We start from the raw sequence: 19,667 nt of genomic DNA, 5'->3' as shown, positions 1-19,667 counted from the left end.
TCAGACGGGCATGTATATGTGCTTTCTTGAGCAGGGGGACCTTGCGGGCGCTGCAGGATTTCAGTCCTTCACAGCGTAGTGTGTTACCAATTGTTTTCTTGGTGACTATGGTCTCAGCTGCCTTGAGATCATTGACAAGATCCTCCCATGTAGTTCTGGGCTGATTCCTCACCATTCTCATGATCATTGCAACTCCACAAGGTGAGATCTTGCATGGAGCCCCAGGCCGAGGGAGATTGACAGTTCTTTTGTGTTTCTTCCATTTGCGAATAATCGCACCAACTGTTGTCACCTTCTCATCAAGCTGCTTGGCGATGGTCTTGTAGCCCATTCCAGCCTTGTGTAGGTCTACAATCTTGTCCCTGACATCCTTGGAGAGCTCTTTGGTCTTGGCCAAGGTGGAGAGTTTGGAATCTGATTGATTGATTGCTTCTGTGGACAGGTGTCATTTATACAGGTAACAAACTGAGATTAGGAGCACTCCCTTTAAGAGTGTGCTCCTAATCTCAGCTCGTTACCTGTATAAAAGACACCTGGGAGCCAGAAATCTTTCTGATTGAGAGGGGGTCAAACACTTATTTCCCTCATTAAAATGCAAATCAATTTATAACATTTTTGACATGCGTTTTTCTGGATTTTGTTGTTGTTATTCTGTCAAATAGAAGAAACACAAAATAACTGTCAATCTCCCTCGTCCTGGGGCTCCATGCAAGATCTCACCTTGTGGAGTTGCAATGATCTAAAGCTAAAATTGGCCCTTTCCTAAATTAGCCATGGATGGAGATAGGGATTTGGACTTGTGGTTTTACATAATTCTCTGTACTGGCCAATGATTATAATGGCAATTCTGATCCAACCATTAATTCATACATTGTTGTGCCCCTGGCCTGAGAGGATGGAAGTTCAATATGTAGCTAGATGTAGAAGGCTAATGTTAACTAACTAACCTTGCCCATGCATGGACGTTAGGCTAGCGAGCAAGCATTTTAGCCAGGTAGCCTAGGACAACAAAAAATAAAAGCATGTACTGTATGACAGAGTTATAGACCGTTTCATCAACATGAAATATAGGAGGATGGCATTGGCTTTTCTCTACAAGCAGGGTGAGTGAACATGTTTTTCTACTTACACGAACGCGCACACATTTAGCTTACGTTGATTGGACTAAAGAGTTTTTGGTATCTTTTAGTTGTCACTGTATTAGACTAAGCAGAGGTGATTTGATGGTGTTGAAATGTTGAAGTTGAAATGGTGCTGGAATAGAGGAGGCAGCTCCTGTTTTCTTTGTGACTTGCGGTAACTCTCCGTGGTTCTAAATCAATAGTTGTTTAGTGGTCCGAAAATGTTGGAAACATTAACTTGCTTGACCATGCTGTAGGTCATGTAACTGTCTGTTACTGTACATGTAATATGCTTTGTGGACTTCACTGGACAGGTTGCTATCCGGTTATGTGATGAAACAAAGGTGTGGTTGAATTTATTCTGCCACTATGTCTTCTTATTGTCTCAGCCTTTAGGCCTATAAATCACGTTCGCAAGGGATATTAATTAACAGGTTATAGAGCAAACAAACGCAATTATCACAACACATAGGTTGTAATATGGCTTCCCCAGTGATATTACCCACACACCGCTACTGCTCAGATCACCTTGTCTGCACAGTTCCCTCGAGCCATAGACTGTAAAAAGAAGCCTCGAAAGCACAGCAAAGCTGATACTGTGAGATTTCAAAACCATGACTAGAGAGACTCAACGAATACAGCAAAGAGCTGCTGTTTTTATGAGTAAGTTCATGTTTAAGTTGTTATTCAGCACTGTCAACACTTTGTTCAACACTTTGAAGCCATAAAATGCGTGTTCTCCCTACTTCCACTCATGCTACAACCAGCACTGCAGCTGCAATGAATGATTAGGCCTATAGCAAAGTGTTCCGATAAGCTTGCGTTGTTATTATTAGCGGCTTGGGTCTTTTTTCATATCAAGGAATATTTCACTTTCTCTGGTCACAGGAGTAACATGAATTGGTGCATGAGGCAGAAATAATGTAGTGCGACTTAAGTTTCGCCATCAGCTAGGTGGCTGTGTCCCCTTTTCTCAGCGGAGGGAGTGAGAGAGGGACGGTGTGTCGGGTTAGGCAGCCTCACCGCTGCTTAGACCTCCCCTCAGACTGACCATCAGATGCAGGCCATCAGTCAGCCTCACCGCTGCTTAGACCTCCCCTCAGACTGACCATCAGATGCAGGCCATCAGTCAGCCTCACCGCTGCTTAGACCTCCCCTCAGACTGACCATCAGATGCAGGCCATCAGTCAGCCTCACCGCTGCTTCGACCTCCCCTCAGACTGACCATCAGATGCAGGCCATCAGTCAGCCTCACCGCTGCTTCGACCTCCCCTCAGACTGACCATCAGATGCAGGCCATCAGTCAGCCTCACCGCTGCTTAGACCTCCCCTCAGACTGACCATCAGATGCAGGCCATCAGTCAGCCTCACCGCTGCTTCGACCTCCCCTCAGACTGACCATCAGATGCAGGCCATCAGTCAGCCTCACCGCTGCTTCGACCTCCCCTCAGACTGACCATCAGATGCAGGCCATCAGTCAGCCTCACCGCTGCATAGACCTCCCCTCAGTCCAGTTAAAAAAGAGCAAATTATGCTCCCAATTAATACAACAAATGATCTATTGGTTGAATGCATTCAGTTGTGCAACTGAAATATAATTTTGAAATGGTCTGAGAAGAACCACATTGGCAGGGCAATTCAAGCACAGCCAATTTGCAGTGATAATGTATTGGGCCTATAGTTTTACTGCACAAACCGCATTGCTACAGAACTGTTTTTAATTGGTTAATGTTGCATAGGCTTATATTTTTTAAGTCATGTTTAAAAACAAATCTGAGCGGTAGATCTCGGCTTGCATTTTGACTCAGAAAGTGATACTTAGAAAAGGTTGGTGACCACAGTCTTAGACAGCTATTTATAACTTGTCAGAAATGTCCAGATCAACTAGCCCATGCCTGCTAACGTTTTTTAGATTTACACATTAGACACGGCAAAAAGTATAGAATTGCCAGAAAATTAGCTTTAAACCTGCAAAATGTTCTCTACACCAACAAGACAGCCTATAGGGAGGAGGTCAGAAACCTGGCCGTGTGGTGCCAGGACAACAACCTCTCCCTCAACGTGATCAAGACAAAGGAGATGATTGTGGACTACAGGAAAAAAGGACAGAGCACGCCCCCATTCTCATCGACGGGGCTGTAGTGGAGCAGGTTGAGAGCGTCAAGTTACTTGGTGTCCACATCACCAACAAACTATCCTGGTCCAAACACACCAAGACAGTCATGAAGAGGGCACGACAAAGCCTACTCCCCCTCAGGAGACTGAAAAGATTTGGCATGGGTCCCCAGATCCTCAAAATGTTCTACAGCTGCACCATGAACAGTGCTTATGCCCATATAAATAGATGTGGGCCGCGTGCAGGGGGGGTGTGGGATGTTTCCCAATGCTGGACGGGGGGCCTGAGTAAAGATTTTTGAGAAACCCTGGTTTAAAGGATCATTTTCAAAAACTGGTGTTATAAACATTTCGTTCCATTGATCGTTATCGCATTTTTGTTCATAACGCCCAGCTCTACTCTCTCCCCATATCACTCTCTCTCCATCCCTCTCTCTCCATCCCTCTCTCCCATCCCTCTCTCCCCATATCACTCTCTCTCCATCCCTCTCTCCCCCATATCACTCTCTCTCCATCCCTCTCTCTCCATCCCTCTCTCCCATCCCTCTCTCCCCATATCACTCTCTCTCCATCCCTCTCTCCCCATATCACTCTCTCTCCATCCCTCTCTCTCCATATCGGTCTCTCTCCATCCCCCTCTCTCCCCATATCCCTCTCTCCCCCCATATCCCTCTCTCCCCATATCCCATCTCTCTGCTCGATCACCCTCCCTTTCTTTCTTCCTAACGCTTTCCCATTCAACTTGTTCACCCCTACAGCTCCACATTACAGTTTTTCTCAATTGCTAAAACACTAAACCCTATTGTCTGAACCAAATGCTCAGTTGCCTGAATCCATTGATTGAATCAATCACTCTTTTGGCAAAACCATAAGCACTTTTCACCTGTTTAGACACAACTTGCCAACACATTTTCATTGTGATGCACCCGTGCTGCATAATGGTGAGCACAGGTGACAAAAGTCAAACACAATTAGAGCACAGGTATCACCACTTGAACACAACAACTCAAAATTGATCACACTTGTGGCTAATGATGTGAGGGAACATATACAGTAAGCCAGTTCAGAGAGCACTGGTTTGTGAGGCCCTACAATGGATAGAAATCTGAGAGGAAGAGTTCGTGTGAGAGGAGGTCGAGGTGGTCGAGGTGGTCAGCGAAGACAAAGAACAGTAATATCTGATGAAATCAGAGCTACTGTGATTGACCATGTTCTTGTCCATGGTATGAGCATGAGGGAGGCTGGACAAAGGGTACAACCAAACATCAGTAGATTCACTGTGTCCACCATAATCCGAAGATTTAGAGAAGAGAACAGGTAATAACTTTTTTTGACATTATAGTACAGTATGTAAATGTTGACAGCAATTACTGTATGACATACTATATACTGTACCACAGTATACTGTAAGTGAATATATGTTTCAGTACATCACTGTACCAATGTACTGTAGTATTGTAATGGAGGGTTGGTCTAACTGTTTGTAGGCCTAGTATTCCATGTATATTTTTTGTAACTCCATGTTCTCTTTTTGTATAATTGAAAGACTGCCACATGGGGGTGGGAGGACAGGTATGTTCTCCCCACACCAAGAGACCCTAATTGTTGATATGGTCCGTGAGAACAATGCCATTAAACTGAGCGAAGTTCAGCAGAAGATCATTGAGGACCATTTACATTTTGAGGGTATCAACAGTGTCAGCCTCTCTACTGTTGATCGTGTCCTCAAGCGCAACAGACTGCGCATGAAACAGCTATACAGAGTGCCCTTTGATCGCAACTCAGACAGAGTCAAAGAGCAAAGATTCCAGTATGTACAGGTTGGCATATATCCAGACACATTCAATGTTGATTACTCTAAGTAGTGATTTACTGTAGTGGCCTAAATCACTTTTTCCGTATCACTTACAAAACTATATATATTTCTACAGAGGGTTTTTCAACTGGATGCAATGGAAAGACCCCATCAATACATCTACATGGATGAAGCTGGGTTTAATCTCACCAAAAGGAGAAGGAGAGGCCGTAATGTGATTGGCCATCGGGCCATTGTTGGTGTTCCTGGGCAGCGTGGTGGCAATGTCACATTATGTGCTGCCATCAGCAATCATGGGGTTGTCCACCATCATGCCAACCTGGGGCCCTACAACACTCACCAGCTCCTCATTTTCCTCAATCACATGCGAGATGCTTTGTTAGGGCAGCAGGATGAGCATCCCATCTATGTTGTTGTTTGGGACAATGTGAGTTTTCACAGAGCCCTCCAGGTTAGAAAGTGGTACAATATGAACCAAGGTTTTATCAATCTTTGCCTTCCACCGTACTCCCCTTTCCTAAACCCCATTGAGGAATTCTTCTCCTCATGGCGGTGGAAGGTATATGAACGCCAACCTTACACCAGGGTAAATCTCCTGCAAGCCATGGGACTTGCCTGTGGTGACATAGGTGTGGAGGCATGCCAAGCCTGGATACGGCATGCCAGGGTTTTTTCCCCCGTTGCCTGGCCAGACAAAATGTGGCCTGTGATGTGGATGAAGTCCTGTGGCCTGACCCAGTACGGAGACATGATGCTGTGGCTGAGTAATGCACTTATTTGTATATTTTTGTACTTTATTTTTACATGGGCTTACTGTACACAAGTGGCAAACGCATAAGATTTCTGTTTGTTTTTACAAGTGCTACATGTAAATGCACAAGATTTCTGTTTTGTCTTTTTGTACAAGTGCTAAATGCACAGGTTTTTTTTGTTTTGCAACATGCATTTAGCCTACAGTGAACAATAAACATTTATTTCTCCAGCTTCATGTCCTGAGCATTGTGTTTTCAATTTTTCTACGTAGTGTTTAGTGACTGTTCAGTAGTGTTTTTTATTTTGATTGACTCGGGGCACGATTTGACATCATAGTTCAGTTTTGAGCACAGATTGAACTGTTTTGAGGTGAAAGTTTGGTTTTGCAAGAAGAGTCTGAGGTTTTGTGAATGTAGCTTGAAAATTGGGTTTTGTGTTCACAGTTAAGAGAAAAGGAGAGCAGCTTTCAAGAAATGTGTCTTAGCAATCGAGAAAAACTGTAACTACCTAATTAGAACCAGCTAACATAGGGGCAGACAGGACTTTTTCAAAGTGGCTGTAGTGAGACACCCACCCTATGTTTGACTGTCTACTCTACACTGTACACTATAGAAAATAACAGATCCCTTGAAATAAGCCCAGTCTTTGTGGAAAGTAAGAGCTGAAACATTGCTCATCCCAAGGACTTGGTGGCCTGCCTGGTCATTTGGAAGTGTGTGCAGTCTGTAGTTTACCCCATGACAGTCAGGCCCTCTCCTCTGGCATTCCTGTCTGCTAAGCAAAAAGCATCAGCTTCCTTATCGTTTGTGTTGTGTATGATTACAATAGAAATGTGAAATATGCTGTGTCTGATGTTCACACAGGTTTACTTTCATTAACAACGGTTTAAATAAATATCTGAAGTGCTATTGGGTATAAAACAAGAAACAAAATATCCCTTTCTCTTCATCAGGGTTATCATATTAATAAATAGCTGAATCTGAGAATTTCTGCCAACAGCAGAAGTTTTTGGTCGGCCTACACAGGACAGTCTACACAGGACAGTCTACACAGGACAGTCTACACAGGACAGCCTACACAGGACAGTCTACACAGGACAGTCTACACAGGACAGTCTACACAGGACAGCCTACACAGGACAGTCTACACAGGACAGTCTACACAGGACAGTCTACACAGGACAGTCTACACAGGACAGTCTACACAGGACAGTCTACAATGCAATGTTTAGGCTACTTGGAACATTACATTTCATCTTTGTTATTTACAAATAAGATCTTGTGGTCCTCTGTAGCTCAGCTGGTAGAGCACGGCGCTTGTAACGCCAGGGTAGTGGGTTCGATCCCCGGGACCACCCATACACAAAAATGTATGCACGCATGACTGTCGCTTTGGATAAAAGCGTCTGCTAAATGGCATATTATTTATTATTATGTCATTTCCTGCGTACTCTATCTCTCAGATGACTATTCACATTGTCTAGCGTCTTGCTGAAAAAGTGGGAAACCCCCCAGCATGTTATGGGTTAATCCCAAATGGCATCCTACCATTCCTTTTATAGTGCACTACTTTTGACCAGAGAGCTCTAAAGGTCCTGGTCAAAAGTAGTGCACTATGTAGGGAATAAAGGTCGGTGCCATTTGGGATGGAAAATATAGGGCAAATATCGGTGTCTACCACGAACCTGCTGGTAGTTCTGATCCTGGGGGGTGAACGTGCTGTCGATGGGCTGGAAGTTCAGGTTGACATGAGGGAAATTGTGAAGCCAATATGTCCACCAAGGTGCCATATAATCCTCCCGTACTGAAGACATCCTGACCCTTGTTTAGTTATCCAAGATCTAGTATTCTTTAGTAAACCGACAGCTCAGTCCCGTCTTCTGTAACAAAGCAATAAGCTATTATGAAAAAGCATGCTGGATAATGGTAACTCGTTCACACGCACAGTAGACAAAATATGCAGGGAGGTCGTTAAAGGAAAACATCCCAAGATTATCCGTGAAAAAGACAAGTTTCAGCCACTGCCATACTACGAACTGCTGGTCCAGTCATTCATTTGAGCGATCCCTCCAGACAAGGGCCGTCACTACACGGGAGCGCGCAGGAATAAGGGACACTGGACACAAAGCGAGAGCGCGCAGAACCTGAAGGCAGGAACATGAATAGTAATGAAAAAAGTGTAATTGTAAAAAGTATGGCTTTGCACGTGAAAACGGAGACTCAAGTTTATGCAAAAAAAATCGCCGTGTAGGACAAATATAAAATAATTTTAATGAAATGTTCGCAAAAGCAATACATTTTATACATCGATGATAGCTAGGTAGCTCCCATTGCCTTTGCAACACCCCCATCTAGTGAAAATAAACTTACTTGCAGAAGCGGTCTGAAAAGGTGTAGAAGTTCACCAAAGCGCCATGGAAATAACTCAGAAAATTATCGTGGTGACACATTGCAGTTAAAGGATTTGGCCTGTCTTTTTCCCAGTCTGCAGCCAGCTGCTTGACAACTTCCCGGTGTTGACAAGTAGGATCCATTGTTCAGTTCCGGCACTTACTATATCCAGAACCAGATAATATTCTAAATAACAAATGGCACCTTTTTCCTTATACAGTGTAGGGATGTAGCTCAGTTGGTAGAGCATGGCGTTTGCAACGCCAGGGTTGTGGGTTTGATTCCCACGGGGGGCCAGTATGAAAAAACATATATATGTATGCACTCACTAACTGTAAGTCGCTCTGGAAAAGAGCGTCTGCTAAATGACTAAAATGTACTAACTTAAGACCCATACAACTCTGGTCAAAAGTAGTTCACTATATAGGGATAATAGCGTGCCATTTGGGACGCAATCATTGATGTATCCAAGCACATCAGTGGTGAGGTGGTCTGTCTAGTTTGTAGTAGACAGTAGCCAACGCTCTGGTCATTCCAACAAATAAAGCAAAACACTAAATAACGTTTGAGCATGCGGTGCCAAAGGCGAATATCCTACGTTTCTGAACATGGTCTATAAAGTGGATGAGTCTCATGAGACCAATTCTGACTAGGCACTAGTCTGACATTGAGAACTTCAGTAGTTTACTCCTACATGTCTATGGTGTCATGGCACAGCCCTTAGGCCTGCTGGAGTTCATAGCCAATTTATCGGACAGATGTTCACAACACCTAACACAGGGCACAGACTTCAGTTAACTATGCCAAAGGAATTTAGCCTGCCCATCTTCACCTTTCAATTAGCATGTAGACATTCACTTTTCTTACCCTAACAATCAGATGATCGGTATAACAGTCTATCTACATCATTCTGGTCCTAAACCCATGAAATGCCAGTGTGGGTAAAGTAATACAGGACTGCATCAGTAACAATGGCAGGTTCTTCACCGTGTTCCTTCCAGGAGCGTAGTTGTATTTAAATGCACCATTCCATGAGGTAAGTGCGGCACTATAAGTGATTGAATAGGTGCAAACAATGTTTCCACTGTAGTAATCACCACCCCAAACAATTCAGATGTGCTTACATCATTTGAGTATTGGAACTGGGCCCATGTGTAGTAACTGCTATGACTACTCAACAGAACTTGCCAGATTTGTTTAGGGCCAGTTTCCCAGTCAATGAGTAAGGCTAGTCCTGACTAAGAGCATCCTCAATGGAGAATCTTCAACGACAGCACTCGTGTCACTCCAGTCTCCTTGTCACATCAACAGGTGGTCCAGGTAAGTCATGACAGCACCAGTGTGGGTGGGCCGTTCCTCTTCTGTTCTCTATTGCTCCTCAAGCAAGGGGGAGGCCGATGACATCACGACTTACAATCAAACCAACTCTGAACGTCCTACTCCTTAAAGTTTGCAGTTGTCTGAACACTTTAGTGCAAAACATTCTTTTTTTTACCATTGTGTACTTTACTGTATTTTTTACTTGGGATATCACTTCAACAGGACAGTTTTTTAAAATTATTCTTCTAAATCACTGGAGGACGTCTAAATCTGGGGACTAGGTTTAATGTCTGGGAAACCAGCCCTTAGAAATAATCCAGTCAAATCAGCAGACATTCGCTATTGCCTTCTTCCAATAAAGAGACAAGTATTTTGCACATGAATATAGATAATTTACTGTAGTGGAGCAACATAACAGGCATGACAAAGACAAATGGTTCCTCTTTTTATTACAATTTACTGTACACGAAGAGTCCTCTACTTGAGCTCCTTCACAGCCAGACCTGAAAAGAGATGAGCTGGTTAGAAACTACATTACATGAGTCATGTTCATTCACAAAACATGCTTTGAGTGACCAAGCTACAAACTTGATAGATTGACATGATTACAAATGCTACTGGCGGCAGCTAGCCTAGTGAGAAGTCACTTGTTCAAATCCCCGAGCTGACTTGGTGAAAAATCTGTTGATGTGTCCTTGAGCAAGGCACTTAACCATAACTGCTCCTGTAAATTGCATCTGCTAAATTGACTAAAATGTACAGTTGGGGGTTCAGGAAAGAGTATAAATCTCTATTTAAAAAGGAACTGCAGCATTTTAGCAACATGAAAACGTATTAAAATCTGTTCATATACACCCACAGGAAGAACGACACTTAAAAACATTCTGACAAGCGACTACTTAATAATAATAATAAGCCATTTAGCAGACGCTTTTATCCAAAGCGACTTAGTCATGTGTGCATACATTTTTACGTATGGGTGGTCCCGGGGATCGAACCCACTACTCTGGCGTTACAAACGCCATGCTCTACCAATTGAGCTACAGAGGACCACTACTTAAATATGGTCATGTTAATAAATTCTTCAACTGTTTGGAAGTTACATATACTAAGGCATTTTTTAAAATTCTATAGCAATAGACTAGGAAAGCGGCCGTGTGTTTTGACAATTGATACACTCTGCAGTAAATAAAACCCAATAAAAACATCGGTCCAGAACCAGTCTACGCAGACCAGTGCGCCATAGCCAATCAGAGCTACAGTAGTCCTTTGACAGCTCTTTGGTCTTGGCCATAGTGGAGTTTGGAGTGTGACTGTTTGAGGTTGTGGATAGGTGTCTTTTATACTGATAACAAGTTCAAACAGGTGCCATTAATACAGGTAACGAGTGGAGGACAGAGGAGCCTCTTAAAGAAGAAGTTACAGGTCTGTGAGAGCCAGAAATCTTGCTTGTTTGTAGGTGACCAAATACTTATTTTCCACCATAATTCGCAAATAAATTCATTAAAAATCCTACAATGTGATTTTCTGGATTTTTTCTCCTCAATTTGTCTTTCATAGTTGACGTGTACCTATGATGAAAATTACAGGCCTCTCATCTTTTTAAGTGGGAGAACTTGCACAATTGGTGGCTGACTAAATACTTTTTTCCCCCCACTGTACTTCCAGACAATTGAGAGAACACCTCACTGACCATTTTACTCACCATAGCAGAGCTGGTTAGGCAGTTTACATGTTATCTAGAGCATTCGTGGCTATTATTTTTTCCTACTTTGACTGACAACGGTCATATTCAGCAGATGTTGAGCATTCGTAAATTCATCAGTTATTCTGCACTAAATCGGAGTAGATAGCAAGAGTTAATTCGCAAACGCAAGAGATATACTGTTTAACAGTCGTTCAAGTTCATGCCAGCTAACCAAATGACACCTGCATCTCGCTGTGTACAGCCACTGAAAAACAATGAGCGGGAAAAGTTAGTCACTCAACCCCTCCTCCAATGCCATGACATCCTCCTAGCAGCTAGCTATGTAGCTAACATTAGGCTCGGTTTTTAGCTTGCTACATAAACAGATACGCTAGCCTATTAACCAAGTTATGACTGACTTGTGATTGTTGCCCTTGCTAGTTTGATTGTATTGATATTCCCAGTCTTAGTTAGATTTGTCATTTTTTTGTCCAGAATATTGAGTCTTGAAACAGTGCATCCCAAATGGAGGCAGCAAACAATGTACCAGGCTTGCTGTGACAACCTGATAGCAATACATTTTGGACTACCAAGAAATGTATTGGTGAATTATATTAATCATGCATTGAACTGCATCTACCTATTCTGCCAACAATTCCTTAATGTGCGTCACGGAATGACACTACTTTACTTGTTACTTTTATTTTAAATTATTTCATATTGTATTCTCTCTTAAAACTGCATTGTTGGTTAAGTAAGCATTTCACTGTAAGGTCTACACCTGTTGTATTCGGCGCATGCGACAAATACAATTTGAAAAGTTAGTTTTGTAGCATAAACTGGGAATTTTATAATTTTAAACTGATGATTGTCTGTTTGTTTCATATCTGCAAAGTAGTTATAACGCTGTCAGTTCCACTTAAATCAGAGGCAATGGAAGCAGTGTTTTTGTAATAAGATTTTATTTTTTATTTTTTAATCAATTTTCTAGTTTTGCCCACCAATATTCCCAGACAGCTCAAAACACTTAGGCATATGAATTTATGTCCATGCACCGGTGGACCTCAATTTCTGATGAAGTTGAAACTAAGCATTTAGGTCTATCCTTACTCTAGCAAGCGTGCAAATGCACCACAAGCACCAAGAAACATGTAGTGTTTGGACAACTTGCATAGCAATAGATCAGATTGCTTCTTCACATTCAATTTGTAACCACTCTGCACTGACAATACAACGACATCTTTATAGACTGAACATTGTCACCAGACTTCAGGATTAAAGGTCTTGAGAGATGGTCCTATAAAACAGATTTCAGACTCCTTGTGCCAACTACCAACCCAATACAACATGCCACATTCCATGTGATGAAAGTGGCGCATCTTACCAGGGGGCAGGGACTGCTTCAGCTTCTCGGCCTTCTCCTTGTCTGTGATGACGAGGGTGTACAGGTATCGGCTGCAACGCACCTTGAACTTGACATTGTCCTTGTTCTTCTTGATCTTTACAGCTGTGGGACAATAAACAATAAAGTAACCTAAACATTCAACACTGGATCGCAGTTGGGAGTTTCCAGACAAAATCCTATGTGGATACAGATATGATAGACATAAGCGTTAAACTCCACATACTGAGTGTACAGACTTGTGCACAATACTGAAGTCAATTGTCAGAAAAGGTGTCAGAAGAGCAGAGCTTGTGTGCAACAATGTAATACATACACTTGGCATCCTTCCTCCTTGCTGTAAGCAGGAAATCTTTTATTTCTTCAATTTTGCGTGGCTGAAATACAACAGTGAAATAATAAGTACAATGTTCTGCAACAACCACAGGGGTTAACTCAATGCAAATACCATAACTAACACGGCATGACATCATAGCCTCGTCGCCATCTAGCCAATAGAGAAGAATAACTACATAGCTAAATTAAAATAATCTGAGGATTGTCAGTGGACCGGTGGAACTAAAGATTCTGGTTATATCGAAACTTAGCACTAGGTCCATCCTTATTCTGGCAAGCGTGTAAATGCATCACAAGCACGAGACAGCCTGTAATGTTTGGACAACTTGCTAAGACATGCTTGCTAGCCAGGTTAACATGGCTAGCTATGTTAACGTTCACTAGTTAGTTCGTTAGAACCCATGACGACAGTCGGGGCTGCCTTTCACTGTAACTATCACCACTCGACTCGTTGACATTTCAGTTACTAACGAAACTACTACACTATCAGTTTAAGTTAGCTAGTAACTCGTGTACTGTCGGTAACCAACCTCGGCATTATTTAATACGCGACACCGGAATTGGCCTTTACTAGCTAACTAGTAGCCTAATCTGCTAGACAATGCTGGTGAACTAGTTACACAGGTAACAACCAGGCAAACAGACACCGACGTCTCAACGAAATATCTAACGCTACGCTTTTGAACAGTCGGCCATGAACAGCTAGCCATGTAATTAAAATGCAATGAAAACGGTCCTCACCATCTTGCCGTGTCAGTGGACTGAAGCCTGGAAGACGTTAGAAAGACGAGGGTCAGAATGCAGATAATTTCAGTAGAAAAAACAATGCAAAACTAATACTATGCTTATTATGTGGATACATCTTTGTAAAATCTTTCTTTAATAATTTGGGGGGCATATTTTGCATTTATAAGAAGGATGGACAATGATTTTAAATGTCATATTGAATGTATGGGAAACATACAACTTACACAGCCTGCAAGAGAGGGGATGAAGAGGGCGGTACTTCCGCTGACGTAAGCTTTATAGGTCAAGCTACGGTGTACCATGGAGGACAAAAGTTTTCAAATCAAATTGTATTTGTCAAATGCGCCGAATACAACAGGTGTAGACATTACAGTGAAATGCATACTTACAAGCCCGTAACCAACAATGCAGTTTAAAAAAAATAAGTGTTAAGTAAAAAATTGATAAGTAAGAAGAAAAATAGAAAAATAACTAATAATTAAAGAGCAGCAGTAAAATAACAGTAGCGAGGCTATGTACAGGGGGTATCGGTACAGAGTCAATGTGCGTGGGCACCGGTTAGTCGAGGTAATTGGGGGTAGAAGCTATTAAGAAGCCTCTTGGACTTAGACTTGGCGCTCCGGGACCGCTTGCCGTGCGGTAGCAGAGAGAACAGTCTATGACTAGGGTGGCTGGAGTCTTTGGCAATTTTTAGGGCCTATACACCGCCTGGTATAGAGGTCCTGGATGGCAGGAAGCTTGGCCCCAGTGATGTACTGGGTCGTACGCACTACCCTCTGTAGTGCCTTGCGGTCGGAGGCCGAGCAGTTGCCATACCAGGCAGTGATGCAACCAGTCAGGATGCTCTCGATGGTGCAGCTGTATAACTTTTTGAGGATCTGAGGATCCATGCCAAATCATTTCAATCTCCTGAGGGGGAATAGGCTTTGTCGTGCCCTCTTCACGACTGTCTTGGTGTGTTTGGACCATGATCGTTTGTTGGTGATGTGGACACCAAGGAACTTGAAGCTCTCAATCTGCTCCACTACAGCCCCGTCGATGAGAATGGGGGCGTGCTCGGTCCTCCTTTTCCTGTAGTCCACAATACGAACAACTTTCTCTTCACTAATTTATCCTTACCTAAACATTTACTTTTTATTTTCCCAGAAACAATAACCAATTTGTAAACGAGATTCAAGCAATCTAAATAAACCCAAATTAATATTTTTCCTCCTCTAATACAGTAATACAGTAATTTCATTGGACACTGTGTTAACAAACCTCCAAACGAGCTTCAATTCCATACAACACTCCTTCAGTAGCCTCCAACTGCTCTTAAACACTAGTAAAACAAAATGCATGCTCTTCAACCGAACGCTGCTTGCACCCGCCCACCCGACTAGAATCACTACTCTAGACGGGTCTGACCTAGAGTACGTGGACAACTACAAATATCTAGGTGTCTGGTTAGACTGTAAACTCTCCTTCCAGACTCACATTAAGAATCTCCAATCCAAAGTTAAATCTAGAATCGGTTTCCCTATTTCGCAACAAAGCCTCCTTCACTCATGCTGCCAAACATGCCCTTGTAAAACTGACTATCCTACCGATCCTTGACTTCGGCGATGTCATTTACAAAATAGCCTCCAACACTCTACTCAGCAAATTGGATGTTGTCTATCACAGTGCCATCCGTTTTGTCTCCAAAGCCCCATATAATACCCACCACTGTGACCTGTACGCTCTTGTTGGCTGGTCCTCACTACATATTCGTCGCCAAACCCACTGGCTCCAGGCCATCTATAAATCACTGCTAGGCAAATCCCCGCCTTATCTTAGCTCATTGGTCACCATAGCAACACCCACCCGTAGTCTGCGCTCCAGCGGGTATATCTCACTGGTCATCCCCAAAGCCAACACCTCCTTTGGCCGCAATTCCTTCCAGTTCTCTGCTGCCAATGACTGGAACAAACTGCAAAAATCTCTGAAGCTGGAGACGCTTATCTCCCTCACTAACTTTAGGCATCAGTTGTCAGAGCACCTTACCGATCACTGCACCTGTACACAGCCCATCTGAAATTAGCCCGCCCAACTACCTCATCCCTATATTGTTATTTATTTTGCTCATCTGTACCCCAGTATCTCTATTTGCACATCATCTCTTGCACATCATTCCAGTGTTAATACTAAATTGTAATTATTTTGCACTATAGCCTATTTTATTGCCTTACCTCCATAACTTGCTAAATTTGCACACTGTATATTAATTGTATTTCTGTTGTATTTTTTTGATTTTTGTTTTGTTTTTACCCCATATGTAACTCTGTGTTGTTGTTTTTATCGCACTGCTATGCTTTATCTTGGCCAGGTCGCAGTTGTAAATGAGAACTTGTTCTCAACTGGTTTACCTGGTTAAATAAAGGTGAAATAAAAAAAAAATAAAATAAAAAAAAATGCAACTGATTATAAGCTAGTTTGCAAGGCAGGTAGAGCCTATAAAACACTGTAGGAGCCATCTACTTATGTGTTCATTTAATGTGTTCTGTATAGGATGTCTATCTAGATAAGGTTTCGTAGGTTTTGTACACTATAGGGGCATGGGGTCACACAGGGTTATAGATCACTCACTGGTCACATGACACATGTGACCGGAAGTGTTTACAGAGACGGGAGAGGAAGCGAAATGTCCCACTCCCTCATTTTTTCTGTTTCAATGGAAGTCAATGAACAAAGTAGACCAGACCCAGCTGCTATCACATTGGTGTCTATGGGAGACACACCTCCTTAAAGGTCAAGTACTGTCAAAATCTTGTTTTTCATGAAATTGGATGATATTTGGATGAAACCAGATCAAAGTATGATAACCAAAGTATGAGAAATGACTGATGCTTCTGCATTGATTAAGTTTGATCCTAAGGTTTCCGGTCCCTTCCCCCATGTCAAACACTTGGATTCAGGAGGCGGGATTATTAAGTAGACAGGAACTGACCAAGAGTGAACTATGACGGGAGAAAATGGCGGAGAGTACACGACATGTACTCGGATGGGTGGGGCGTTTCGAAAGGAGGCGAATCGCATCTCTGCATGTCTGGCCGACATATCAGTATGGATGACGGATCACCACCTCAAGCTGAACCCTGGCAAGACGGAGCTGCTCTTCCTCCCGGGGAAGGACTGCCCGTTCCATGATCTCGCCATCACGGTTGACAACTCCGTTGTGTCCTCCTCCCAGAGTGCGAAGAGCCTTGGCGTGACCCTGGACAACACCCTGTCGTTCTCCGCCAACATCAAGGCGGTGACCCGATCCTGCAGGTTCATGCTCTACAACATTCGGAGAGTACGACCCTGCCTTACACAGGAAGCGGCACAGGTCCTAATCCAGGCACTTGTCATCTCCCGTCTGGATTACTGCAACTCGCTGTTGGCTGGGCTCCCTGCCTGTGCCATTAAACCCCTACAACTCATCCAGAATGCCGCAGCCCGTCTGGTGTTCAACCTTCCCAAGTTCTCTCACGTCACCCCCCTCCTCCGCACACTCCACTGGCTTCCAGTTGAAGCTCGCATCCGTTACAAGACCATGGTGCTTGCCTATGGAGCAGTGAGGGGAACGGCACCTCCGTACCTTCAGGCTCTGATCAGTCCCTACACCCAGGCGAGGGCATTGCGTTCATCCACCTCTGGCCTGCTGGCTCCCCTTCCTCTGCGGAAGCATAGTTCCCGCTCAGCCCAGTCAAAACTGTTCGTTGCTCTGGCACCCCAATGGTGGAACAAGCTCCCTCACGACGCCAGGACAGCGGAGTCACTCACCACCTTCCGGAGACATTTGAAACCCCACCTCTTTAAGGAACACCTGGGATAGGATAAAGTAATCCTTCTACCCCCCCCCCCCCCCAAAAAAAAAAAAAAGTATAATTGTAAAGTGGTTATCCCACTGGCTATAGGGTGAATGCACCAATTTGTAGTCGCTCTGGATAAGAGCGTCTGCTAAATGACGTAAATGTACCCTTGAGCAAGGCACTTAACCCTAAATGACTAAAATGTAAAAATGTAAAAATGAAAGCTAGAAGATGGCGGAGGCGGATGTTTTGGTTGAAACTGATGACGTCGTGTGGAGACGAGCGTGAGAAGGAGAATACAGAAGTGAAGTGGTCCTGGAGTAAATCCAGGCCTAGTTCTGACTGTTCTTTAGTAGGAGTAAGGTTTTTGGATCGATCGAGATACCTGGGAGATCCGTTTGAAGTCTCGATGAAAATCATAGCTGCGTTAGATGAGGTGGCGTCAGTGAAAATATCAAGAAATGGGTTTATTTTGTTTTTTTGTGTGTCCAAGGAGCAGAAGGAGCGTGCTTTGCACCTGAAAAAGATATAGGGTTGGAATGTGTCGTGTGTGTGTATTTGCGAAGCAGGGCGCCTATCAAGGGGGTTATCTCTGGAGTGGCGCTAGAAGTGCAGAGGATCTAACTGAAGAAATAGAGGCAGTGGTTGGTGCACGCTGACTGACTCTTATGGTGGATGGAGTGGTTGGTGAACGCTGACTGACCCGTATGGTGGATGGAGTGGTTGGTGAACGCTGACTGACCCGTATGGTGGATGGAGTGGTTGGTGAACGCTGACTGACCCGTATGGTGGATGGAGTGGTTGGTGCCCGCTGACTGACCCGTATGGTGGATGGAGTGATTGGTGCACGCTGACTGACCCGTATGGTGGATGGAGTGGTTGGTGAACGCTGACTGACCCGTATGGTGGATGGAGTGGTTGGTGCACGCTGACTGACCTGTATGGTGGATGGAGTGGTTGGTGCCCGCTGACTGACCCGTATGGTGGATGGAGTGATTGGTGCACGCTGACTGACCCGTATGGTGGATGGAGTGAGGAAGCCCACTCCATCCATTATTTTGTTATTTGAAGAAGAGTCTCTCCCTCGTACGTGTATTTGGGTTATATGAGATATCCTTGCAGTGTGATAAATGTAAACTATTTGGACATGTGTCAAGTGTATGTAGACGGGAGGAGTATTGTATGCCAGTTGAGGCCGAAATGCTTCAATTTTGGTGGTGAGCATGCTCCAGAATTCATGAAGTGCCCTGTTAGGGTGAAGGAGACAGAGGTGGCAAGTATAAGGGCTGTCCAGCATGTCTCCTATCTATAATATAATAATAATATAACTATCTGGAGGCGTTCAGAAGAGTGGAAGAAGGGAGTAACGTTGAAGAAACTATGGTAGTTTGATTAGAGACATCAGTAAATGTAACTTGCCAACAGGATCCTGACGTGTTGCATGTTTTCATCTATATTTTTCGTAGCTGTCTATCTACCACCACAAACCGATGCTGACATTAAGATTGCACTCAATGAGCTGTATAAGGCCATAAGTAAACAGGAAAATGCTCATCCAGAGGCAGCGCTCCTAGTGGCCAGGGACTTTAATGCAGGGAAACTTAAATCCGTTCTACCTAATTTATAATATAATATAATATGCCATTTAGCAGACGCTTTTATCCAAAGCGACTTACAGTCATGTGTGCATAAATTTTTACGTATGGGAGGTCCCGGGGATCAAACCCACTATCCTTGCGTAACAAGCGCCATGCTCTACCAATTGAGCTACAGAGGACCACATGTTAAATGTGCAACCAGAGGAAAAAAAACTCTAGACCACCTTTACTCCACACACAGAGATGCATACAAAGCTCTCCCTCGCCCTCCATTCACGTCACCCCGCTCCTCCGCACACTCCACTGGCTTCCAGTTGAAGCTCGCATCTGTTACAAGTCCATGGTGCTTGCCTATGGAGCTGTGAGGGGAACGGCACCTCCGTACCTTCAGGCTCTGATCAGTCCCTACACCCAAACGAGGGCATTGCGTTCATCCACCTCTGGCCTGCTGGCTCCCCTTCCACTGCGGAAGCATAGTTCCCGCTCAGCCCAGTCAAAACTGTTCGCTGCTCTGGCACCCCAATGGTGGAACAAGCTCCCTCACGACGCCAGGACAGCGGAGTCACT

At 43.8% G+C, this 19,667-nt stretch overlaps 2 protein-coding genes across 4 annotated transcripts in view; both read right to left on the bottom strand.

The window, feature by feature from the left end:
• LOC121577726 (protein tweety homolog 2-like) overlaps positions 1-7,883 on the bottom strand; it is a 122,592-nt gene extending 114,709 nt beyond the window's left edge. For both annotated transcript variants that reach the window (XM_041891553.2, XM_041891562.2), the window contains exon 1: positions 7,490-7,883. In XM_041891553.2, the coding sequence (XP_041747487.1) occupies positions 7,490-7,618 (129 nt within the window). In that variant the 5' untranslated portion in view covers positions 7,619-7,883. The remainder of the gene's footprint in view (positions 1-7,489) is intronic.
• Positions 7,884-9,947: 2,064 nt separating this feature from the next.
• Positions 9,948-13,976, bottom strand: LOC121577732 (60S ribosomal protein L38). 2 transcript variants are annotated; one of them, XM_041891577.1, is made up of 5 exons: positions 13,912-13,976; positions 13,682-13,708; positions 12,921-12,981; positions 12,587-12,709; positions 9,948-10,018 (listed from the first exon to the last, which is right to left on the bottom strand). In XM_041891577.1, the coding sequence occupies exons 2-5, from the start codon at positions 13,682-13,684 to the stop codon at positions 9,993-9,995; spliced, it is 213 nt and encodes a 70-aa protein (XP_041747511.1). In that variant the 5' UTR covers positions 13,685-13,708; positions 13,912-13,976; the 3' UTR covers positions 9,948-9,992. The 2 variants fall into 2 exon arrangements, with proteins under 2 accessions (XP_041747511.1, XP_041747519.1); XM_041891585.1 differs by having other exon boundaries at positions 13,905-13,965.
• Between the last annotated feature and the right edge of the window lie 5,691 nt (positions 13,977-19,667).

This window comes from Coregonus clupeaformis, chromosome 1 (assembly GCF_020615455.1).
Source record: "Coregonus clupeaformis isolate EN_2021a chromosome 1, ASM2061545v1, whole genome shotgun sequence".
Taxonomy (NCBI): domain Eukaryota; kingdom Metazoa; phylum Chordata; class Actinopteri; order Salmoniformes; family Salmonidae; genus Coregonus; species Coregonus clupeaformis.
The sequence above is the reverse complement of the archived record's forward strand: the minus strand, read 5'-3'. Positions and strand labels throughout refer to the sequence as shown.